The following is a 10269-nucleotide window of genomic DNA, read 5'->3' as shown; positions in this document are numbered from 1 at the left end:
TTGCATTACCTGTTTTGCTTGGATATAAAAAAACTGTCAAAGGACTTTTGCTGTAAATTGTTCAAACAAGAAGCAAACATGAAAAAAAAATAATTTTAAAGTACTTTTCAACTTAATGTAGGCATGTATTAAAAGATTTTAAATGGAGAATCAAATATTTTCACCCAGCCCTAAATATGACAAACAAAAATATAGAAGAACCTTTTATTGACAACCGTAGAAAGTCATGGAAAGAAACACATCTTGTACACTTTGTATGCACACCGAACACAGTTTTAGTTTTTTTTTCTTTCAGTGCACTGTAATGTAACTTTGAATATGGAGATGTTAATCAGTGATGGCACGAGCCTCCCATGGTGCTGACAGTTTTCCTGTTCTATCCTCTTCCTGTCTTGTCTCATCTCATCTGGTCTCCCTCTCTGAACTCTCTCTTCTCTACTGCCTCTGCTCCAGCTCAGCAGTTTGGCAGTCTGAGTGACAGTTTCACTCCTCCTCTATCACCTCAGTGTTATTATATACCATATTAGAGCAACACACACACACACTTCTACAAAGCATTTGTGATGTGGATTTCCCTCCAGAAGAAAGCTTGACTGTCTGAAGCCAACCGGCCTCATGAAGACACTAGAGCAGTGAGTCACTCTGCTGAAGCTTTTTTCTTTTCTTTCTTCTTTTTCGGCCCATTTGAAATAACATTTCTTATATCACTCAATGAAAAATATTTACATTTGCACAAGAAAAGAAAAGTTAAAAAGAAATTCTTTTTTTGTTTCAGACTGGATAAAGATAAGTGCCTAAATAGTGTCTCACTCGTTCAGTGTTGGAAGGTGTATAAAGATCCTTTACTTAGTGTCAAGTACTAATACCACGCTAAAAATACTCTGTTAATTGTTAAGTAAAAGTCCTGCGTTGAAAATGTTCCCTGAGTAAAAGTGTGCAAGTATTATTAGGAAAATGTACTTAAAGTATTAAAAGTTGCCTACAAGTACTCAATGCAGAAAAAGCTTCACATTTTAGAAACTGCAAATAATCCGAACAGTTCTGTCAACCAACTATTTGTTGGGTAGTGGAATTTATACACAAACATATTTTATGAAGTACATATTTTGTGTGCAATAATCTTGATTTGTAAAGTAACTAAAGCTGTCAGATTAATGTAGTGGAGTAAAAGTATTTCCCTCTGAAATGCAGTGGAGTAGAAGTAGAATTCCTCAAATGTTTACCTAAGGACTAGCCTGGAAATCCAGACCCAAATCTGGTCTTTCATTGAGTAATGAGAGTCGCTCATCTGGAAGGGCGGCATCGAGAGTGCATTTGAAAATCTCACTGCATGCAATTGGAGAACCCTACGACCAATCACAACAATACACGGGGTGACGTATCCAGAGCCCCGTACGCTTAGCTACCAGCGGAGCTAACTGGAAGATTAAACTGTCGCCTCTGGCCCGCCTACCTCAGATACACCGATGTGATTGGTGCAGCTCGCCTACAAGGGCATAATTAAGAGCAGCATTACTAGTCAAAGTAACTCACTGAGCAAATTCAAATTGCCCTTTTGCAAGAATTTCCAGGGTACCTAAAGACAGAATTTTAGTAAATGGACTTAGTTACATTCCACCACTGCCCTCAATTTAGTTAATGTTTAAAAAAACATTTGAAGATTATTTTTGGGGCATTTTAGGCCTTTTTTGACAGGACAGATGAAGACATGAAAGGGAAGAGAGAGGGGAATGACATGCAGCAAAGGGCAGCAGGCCGGAATCGAACCCTGGCCCACTGCGTTGACGAGGAAACCTCCACATCTGGACACCCGCCCTACCGTGCAACCTGGGCACTCTAGTTTATATTTGTGTGTGTGTGTGTGTGTGTGTGTCTGTGCGTGTGATAGAAAGAGAGAGAATGACTTGAATCAGTAATCCTCGTAGGGTTCCATGTAGTTGGTGGTCTGCGGGCGAGGAATGGTGTAATCTTTGTTAGGGTCGATGTTCTGAAACACACAGAAACATGGAATCACACATTCATCATGTCAGTGCAGTTAATAACCATTAGCATTTAGCATTAGTGCTCTCATTAACCTTACAGTACGACTGAGCCAGAATTGTCTGCAGTAGTGAAAGGTCACGGCGCTTAATTGCCGAGCATGATGTGAAGGCAGATTGTTAATCCTAAAATGGCTTATTACTCACTGTCACGGCAAATCCCGCCTCGTAGGGTGATCGCAGCGATTTCTCCGTCCTCCTGCCTGAAGAGACACACACAAATTCATCATACAGTTAAGCTAATGCTAGCTGCCTTTTACACAATGTGAGCTGAGCTGACAATGGCTGTCATTTTGTAATGTAAAGCCGGTATTTACAACTCATGATTGTTAATGTGAAACATTAGTCGCTGGATTGATCAACTATTTTAAAAACTAATCAAACGTCAAGGTCAAAAGTATGGGTTTTCGTTAGCGTAGAATGAGCCCTTCGTATCTCCGTAGGGTTGCGTTTTCAAGTTACCTGAAGGCCACCATATGTTCTCTAGAATCTTTTGAAAGAAATACGTGAGTGGAGCGGGATTCAGTTGGTTGCAATCTGCAACTTCACCACCCAATGCCTCTAAATCCTAGGTCATTTAGTTCTTTTTTTAGAAACTGCCAAAAATTGATTAGATGTGCTCAAATGTGTTTATTTACTTGTTCTTTGTCAACTGTGGTAGTAAGTGAAAGATCTTTGGCTTTTGATCGTTGGTTCAGACCTAGTCTATATCCATGACCTCCCACTTCCGGGATTGCTCTGGTGCTGCCAGAAATACCGCCTGATCACACCCTTATCAGCCGGATTTATGTTCCCTTCCGCTTTCTTTGTGTTGGCTTTCTAATCTCCAGTGGATTTCTGAGGACTATGGTTACCTGGTCCTCAGATCTCTGCAGGGTAAATCCAGACAGCTAGCTGGACTATCTGTCCAATCAGAGTTTTCTGTTGTACGACTAAAACAACTCCTCCTTCCCGTGGCTATTTTGCAGCGACAACGCTCCCTTCCCTTCCCCCTAGTTGCAGACTTAAAGGACATGTATAATGCACATTTCAGAATCATACCTGTATTTTGGGTTTCTACTAGAACATGTTTGTCTTTTTTTATGTTTTCTCATACTATCTGTCTGAATTTACCTGCAGCAAAGTCTCTTTAAGCCAAGTCTGTTTTGATTGGCTTGTGAGACATAGGAAGTGAAGCAAAATCTGAATAGCTTGTTGACTCCCAACTGTGTTCTGATCTAGGCATCCTGGGTTGTCTTATTTCACAGTTTGTGAGTTTGTAGGCACTCCAGATACCCACATGTACCTGCACAAGCACTGAAAGTGAGTTTTTCCTAATACGTCCCCTTTAATAATTTGTACAAACCCCTATGCATGATTCACAACCTTTAAATTAAGCACCACTCAGATTGGCTAATGAGGACAGCTTCTCACCTCTCCTGTTCCCACTATCACTCTCATAGCTTCCGTTTTCTTTCCCTTCCTTCGGGCTGGCCAGTCCTGGTATATCAGCGCTGGGGCTGGTCCAGCCTACAAAGCTCAGAGGGATATCCTTGGACCTGGCCTCCCCCCTGCAGAAGAAGGCCATCTGGGCCAACCCGTGCCCCATCAGTAACACCCAGCCGTTTGCCACCAAGGCGATGCTAAGCACTGGGTCATCCCACTGCGGCCGGCGGCCCAACTCCGGGTTCCCCCTGATGAGCATGGTGATCCACACCACCCAGATGCAGACGGAAAGCAAAAGTGTGAGGAAGAGCAGCGTGGCTTGTGTTTGGCTCTGCTGGCGGATGGCCCCCGTGTAGCTGTAGCTGTATGTGGAGCAGGAGCGGTGCAGATAGTGCAGGGCGAGGATCAGGCCGATAGCCAGGAGGCACAGCACGTAGATCTGCATCATGACATATTCCTCCTGGCTGTACTCGCAAGGTTTCTCGTCCCGGACCAACACTACGATCAGCCACTGGGTAGAGATGATAACCTGTACGGTGGAGAGCCCCAGCGCCATGGCGGGCTGCCCCCAGCCCCGGGCCGCTGCAAAGCCCAGCAGAGCGAGGCAGCGGGCCAGCAGGCAGGAGAAAGCCAGGGAGAAGAGCACGCTGAAGAGGAAGAGCCTGGTGGGGCAGGTCTGAGGGGTGAGGCGGATGATGAAGGAGAAGCTGATGGCAAAGATCCCAGCGGTGGCCAACAAGTACATGGACATGCAGGCCACGGTGCCTCCGATGCTGCTGCGCTGGTTCCTCGATGAAATACAGATACACAGGGACCAGAACAGCAGGGCTATGAGGAGAACAATGCTGAACAGGAAGCCTGAAGTGGCCAGGGTCTCCACAACAATACCCCACGCTGCCCGGCGGTCACACAGGTACCTGTAGATGGGGTCCAGTTCTGTGCCGCAGCCTGGCACTCCCTTAAGGAAAGGACCACCTGAGGTTGTGATTGGCGGGTTGGTTGTGGCATTGATTGAGCTGCTGTTGGTTGACTGGCTTAGACATGTGAGAGGGACATAGAAGAGGAGAAGGAGGGGAAGGATGGGGGAAAGGGATTTGTGCTTGTCTGGTAAAAAAGCCATCTTAATTTGGAGGAATCCACTGAGGTGGGGATTCAATCCTTCGTTTTAAGTGTCCTATTAATACACACGCTCTTTGCTCCTTAAGATATATTCTCCTGAAACAAAAAGACACAAAATATTTCAAAAACCTCAACAGCGCTAAACAAAACAGGATAAAACACAACATGGAAAAGAAGAAAGGGGAGAGCGGTTTGACAGGTGAGAGCGGTTTGTTCTGGCACAAACGTGCCAGAGCAAGGCAGAGGAGCGTGTTGGCCAGAGATAACAATGGAGCAAAAAACAACTGCAACATGGAAGTGAAGCTGGGACATAAACATGAACGGTAACTGCATCAGCTTCATGATCAGGTTTGTATGCGACCCAGATGGGAGATATTCACTCCTGATAGCTGACTGCCACTTCCTCCAGCCTGTAACAGGAGCCTTTGTTTCAGCGCCAGAGAATCAAAGATGACCTTCAGTAGGACTATCACTCCATAAATATGGCCCTGGCCCTCAACTTTGTCCTAACAATGGCCTTCATTTGGATAGTCAAGAGATCATGCAGTGGTGGGGGGAGCTCAGCACTCCATCGTTCCTTATAAAAGGGAATGGTAGTTTTTGATCAACCTATTAATGACATTTCTACGAAGATTGTAATCCAATTTTTTTTAGCTGTCATTAGAAACAATTGATAGCATGAAGTGCACACATATTCCAGAAATGTATGCAGTATTATAAGACAATCCAGTATTCATGTCTCAATAAGATGGCATCTTCAAAGCAGGATCACAACTTTTATATAATAAAAACAGTGAAACTTGCCTTTTTTTCTCCTTTGGGATGTGAAGTCTTGCCAAAAGTTTGGTAGGACGCCTTGCAATAAACGGCCCCTTAATGCGCCTCCTGTCCGGATTATGGTCCCATATCTCTGCCAACCCGGGGTAACAGGAAGAGCACTAGAAGAGCACGGGTGGGAAGCGATGGGAGTCTCTGAGGTCTGAAGAAGAAATGTTTTCACCAACAGTTTCGGCAAGGCAGAGAAACCTGCAGGCCAACTCATACCCTCCTGTCAGTCCCCTCCTGTCTCTCTGTGTCCCTCCCTCAGACACACCTGGAGGTGATGATGCACACAGTCACACGCAGAGAGGGAGAGTTCACCCCTCCCTAGTGATGAACCCATTTCCCAAAGGAATTTGCATCCCTTTCCCCAGATAACTGTGCACGTTTTATGTGGAGTAACAGGAGTGTGTTGAGCTGGTGTTTGTACGGGAGTTAAGGTGAGAGTTCAACTGAGTCATCCCAGTCTCATCGGGATACAGAACAGGACCGGCCATCACCTTAGTTACCCTTAAATCACAGCAACAACATTTGGAATCGGCGAGTTAGCCGCAGGGGGAGTTGCGGCAAGAATAGAGTTGTGCGAGTGCTTTCAACCGTTGTCTTTTACAAGCCCGTACGTAACGCCTCAACTCATGCCTGTACAAGCAGAGTCAACAGGGTGTGTTTGCTTGAACCTTAAGTCACTCTTCAACTGTAAAGTCACACTAGTGTGCAAAACACAGCTTTGTCTTTTTGAACATCAAGCATATTTGCTGTGTGTGTGTGGTAACAACATTAATCTCCATTACAGCTACTGAGTATTTCAAACTTAAAGTCTCCCAGCTGTATCCCCTAATGCTGGAGGTATTTAAGCATGACAGTCATTTCTTTTCCCACACAAATCCCCGTCACCGGCTTAAGGTTGGGCTGGAATGAGAAGAAGTGAAACATTTGTGTTCAGATTATCTGTCACTCAGAGATGGCAGGTCAATATTTTGACAGAGGAGCCATAGCAACCTTAGCGTTAAAGGACGTTGGCGAAAGTCATGTGGTTGTGTATCAGTGTTGAATTTTACAGACACTAGGCCAGATTTACACTAATTCATTTACACTGGGAATTTCTTTTTATGAAATGTACTTTCAATCTAAATAAGCTTCCAGAGTGCATTAAAAAAAATCACGAAAATAGAGCTTGTTTATCAAATAGTGTTTGGGCTAAACCCTGAAAGTCCTCAAGTCCTAGGAACACACACCTGCAAACTAATCTCAGTTCATTTAACCCTCCTGTTGTCCTCGGGTCAAATTTCAAACCATTTTTTAAAAGTTTCTATATCAGAAATTTTGGTTTTTATCAACCAAAATGTCCAAAAAGATAATGTGGATGGTTCCATACGATGGACGATGGATTTTACAAGTAAAATAAATGACCAGTTTAATACTTTCTTTGAATTCTGGTGTTGCGGGAAAAAGAAATTTATAAAAGTTGAAAAAACATTGAAAAAAAACGTATAAAAATGACAGAAAAAGCTTAAAAATGTTGGGCACAGTCAAAAAATGTCAAAAAGCGCAAAACACTGAATTAACCCTACTGACTTTGGTGTCCCCCTGACTTCTCCTCTAGTTCAGGGGTCTTTAATGGTTTTTTGTGCCAGAGACACGCTGAAAGAGAGACAGAGCAGGGACCCACCACAAGTTGGATTTAATTGAGTTGCATATTAAACTGGGCCTAAAATAACATGCAAGGCGGCCTTAAGACTTTACACACACCATTTGATGGTACTTACAATGGTAAGCTTTTCAAATAATAATTTTTGACATGCATTCATATATGTATACATCATGTTTTAATGTCAAACGTATATATAGCACAGTGAATCCATCATTTTAATTACCTACAGGCCAAGAAGTCGTCACTGTTGTGGACAGTTTTGCCAATAATATGTTGGACTCATGATAAGGTATATTTTAAGACATAATAACTTTGAAACTTTTTTTTTTTTTTAAATGATTGAACAATAACTTAGGTCCACTCTGCGGTAACTATGAAGACCCTCCTAGGGTCCCGGACCCCCTGTTGAGGATCTCAGCTGTAGTGCTACCATGAGGTTGATCTTTGCTGCTGCTTCTTTTTAATGAAATATCTCAGAAGCAATGGGCTGGATTGCTATGACATGTGACTCATTCATGTCCCCCTCAGGATGAACTGCTTTATCTTTGGGGACCCTTTTTAGTTGGAAGGGCCTCTAGGGGCATCTGGCTCCATCATCAGGTCAAAATTTGAATTTGTCCCATACTGGTTCATGGCTAAATACCTGCAAAGTGAATGACATTCCCATCAGCCTCAGCTGTGTGCTCTGTGTTACGTTAATTAGAAAGTCTAGAAACTAATGTGGTGAACATGATGAATGAATCATATCAACATGCACCGCCGGTTAATGCATTCTCACAGATCTGCCAGCGGGGCTGTAGACTCCTATCAATGAGCAGTGTATATAGGGTGTGTGTCACGGAAAAGGCTTACTTTATCCTATATAATATATCTAGAGTATAACAGAGAAACATAACATCATAAGCCCTAGGACTCACTGTTTTAATAAACAGGGTTTGACTTATGTAGTACCAGGTCCTTTCTTTTCCTTGTGAGAAGAGATGGAACACAGTTTCTTGTTAATATCATGATTTGTTTTCCTTTTCCAATGAAGAGCCTCGTGGGAGTGTGTTGATGTCCGGAAGCCTTAAAATGAGCGGTAATTATTATTAGATGTACTCAGACAGCATTGTAGTTAAGACCCAGAAGGAAATTTCATTAATTTTGAGTTAGAAGACTATTGGGAAATGTTGGGAACTGTTTTTTGTTTCTCATCTGAGGTCCTTGTTTAATATGGGATGTATAGGGATATAGGGACATGAAGTCAGGACATGTTTGGCATGTTGTTGTGTTTTTTAAAATGGGATTCATTGAAAGCGGCCATACTGTTTTCATCTTTTATTGGGTATCCCAGAAAGAAAGAAAGAAAAAGAGATGGACAACATGAGTACTTAAAATATACACATTTTACTGCAGCTATCAGGATGTACCAGTTCACAGTACATGATCTGTGGTAGTGTGTAATAGAGTACAAAACATACGTAATATATGCCTTTTGTTTTCTCTCAGGAGGGACCTGGGTTCAGATAGCAGCAAGGAGAGAGAGAGAGAGAGAGAGAGATGGGATAAAAGGGAGATCATCCTCCGTGATCACGTGAGAGTGCATTGTAATTTTCACCATTACAACATATACATATATATCACACGCTCTCCTTGCATCCCCTGGTGTTCACAGTAACCTTGTGCACAAGGAGTAGAAAATACAAATGCAAAATAAAAGCAGGAGGAAGTACAAAAGGTAGGATGGAGGACAAGGTCAAAAGGTTTCAACTCTGAGAGAAAAATATTTACATTTTAATAGACAGCTAGAAGCAAATACAAGCTAGTGTTTTGCTTGCCGTGGGTTAGGAGCGCCGGAGGGGAAGATGGGGGGGGGGGGGGGGGGGGGGGGGGGGGGGGAGTCAGGAGAAGACTATCATAGATGGGTGAAAGGTAAGGGAACAAGGTACGTGGAGTTCTTTTTCTCGTCTTCTCATCTCAAGTATGTATAGTATAAACAGTATTGTATAATATAAAAATAACATTATTATGCTTTCCGTCCACTTAGTGGAGTGAAGCATGAGGTAGATAGACGAGAGGGCTTTAGGGGGGGGCTGGCAGCCTTATCATGGCGTGCCGAGCCGGGGCGAAGAGAAGGCCGGGCGGAGAGGAGGACACAGAGGAGAGGTGCAGGCAGGCGAGGAAGGCAGCCGGCTAGATGATGCCGTATTTGGCCAAGTCGCTGAGCTCCATGTCGCCGAAGGCTTCCCATGGGCACACCACTGTGATGTCTGTGCCAAGTCCCTCCATGCCGGGGATGTCGTCACCAAAGCTGCAGGAGAGGAAGCGGACAGCAGGGTGAGTTGGGTGAGTTTGCGTTTAAAACAAATGTAGAGTAAAGTGGCTACCAACAGAAGCCTCGCATCCCCAGACCTTCCTCCACCGCGCTGTGGAGGAGTCACTCAATGGGCTTTATTCTTTACAGTAAATTATATTATTTAACATTTTGATTACATTTTTTTTAAACAGAAAATGATGCATCTTGGTGTGCTGTTTTCTTTACATCATCTGTGCCCAATTCCCAATTAAAATAATATGAAAATAAAAAAATATGTAGCCTATTACAAATGTAAGTGTTAGATTTTTTTTTTACCCTTTCTGGCCTGGTTTCGGGGCTTTGCTCTTGAATGTGCGGGTCTGCCTCTGCTTGAATTTGGGTGGTCCCTTCTTGGGTGTGGTGGGTCCCACTGTTGCAGACGGGGCAAGGGCGCTTCCTGCAGGGGGGTTGGCGTTCATTTCTGCTGAGGGTCTCTAAAACACGGAACAAGGGTCGTCACACGGAGATCCCGAAGAGTTTCCCTCTTCCCCCTTTCCCCTCTCTCCATCTCTCTGCCCTCTGTTGATCCTGTGTCCTTCCAGCTCTCAATGCCAATCACTGGAGATTATTCAGATAAATCTAACCAGCCAGATTAGCTGTAATCCCACTCTGATCCGCAGCAGATTAACAGCCTTTATTGGACAACAGCCAAGGCCATGTCCAATGACATCAGACTTTTCCATTCAGTGTTTTTCAACATTCAACATTCATGTATTTTGTTCATATCTGTCATCTTGACACGCGTCTCTTGCTAACCAAAGGAAGCTGCGCTAACATTATACTGTACATGGTGTTGTTTTCTGTGCATGAACATGCTAATCTCTTGATTGAAATGTCCCTCTTGTCCTCATCTCTGACCTGATCTTAAGCAGAATTTGACC

The 10269-nt window shown here is 43.6% G+C and overlaps 2 protein-coding genes across 2 annotated transcripts in view; both read right to left on the bottom strand.

Moving 5' to 3' along the window:
- Positions 1-1099: 1099 nt before the first annotated feature.
- Positions 1100-5773, bottom strand: LOC117957838 (retinoic acid-induced protein 3). Its single transcript, XM_034893905.1, has 4 exons — positions 5384-5773; positions 3453-4679; positions 2187-2242; positions 1100-1987 (listed from the first exon to the last, which is right to left on the bottom strand). The coding sequence occupies exons 2-4, from the start codon at positions 4582-4584 to the stop codon at positions 1910-1912; spliced, it is 1266 nt and encodes a 421-aa protein (XP_034749796.1). The 5' UTR covers positions 4585-4679; positions 5384-5773; the 3' UTR covers positions 1100-1909.
- Positions 5774-8420: 2647 nt separating this feature from the next.
- LOC117957845 (retinal cone rhodopsin-sensitive cGMP 3',5'-cyclic phosphodiesterase subunit gamma-like) overlaps positions 8421-10269 on the bottom strand; it is a 2806-nt gene continuing 957 nt past the window's right edge. The window contains exons 2-3 of the mRNA XM_034893913.1: positions 9665-9822; positions 8421-9343 (exon numbers count right to left, since the gene is read on the bottom strand). Coding sequence (XP_034749804.1) covers positions 9226-9343; positions 9665-9807 — 261 coding nt within the window. The 5' untranslated portion in view covers positions 9808-9822 and the 3' untranslated portion in view covers positions 8421-9225. The remainder of the gene's footprint in view (positions 9344-9664; positions 9823-10269) is intronic.

The sequence above is a fragment of the Etheostoma cragini genome, chromosome 15 (genome assembly GCF_013103735.1).
Source record: "Etheostoma cragini isolate CJK2018 chromosome 15, CSU_Ecrag_1.0, whole genome shotgun sequence".
Classification (NCBI taxonomy): domain Eukaryota; kingdom Metazoa; phylum Chordata; class Actinopteri; order Perciformes; family Percidae; genus Etheostoma; species Etheostoma cragini.
Note: the sequence above shows the minus strand (reverse complement) of the source record. Positions and strands in the feature narration are given on the sequence as shown.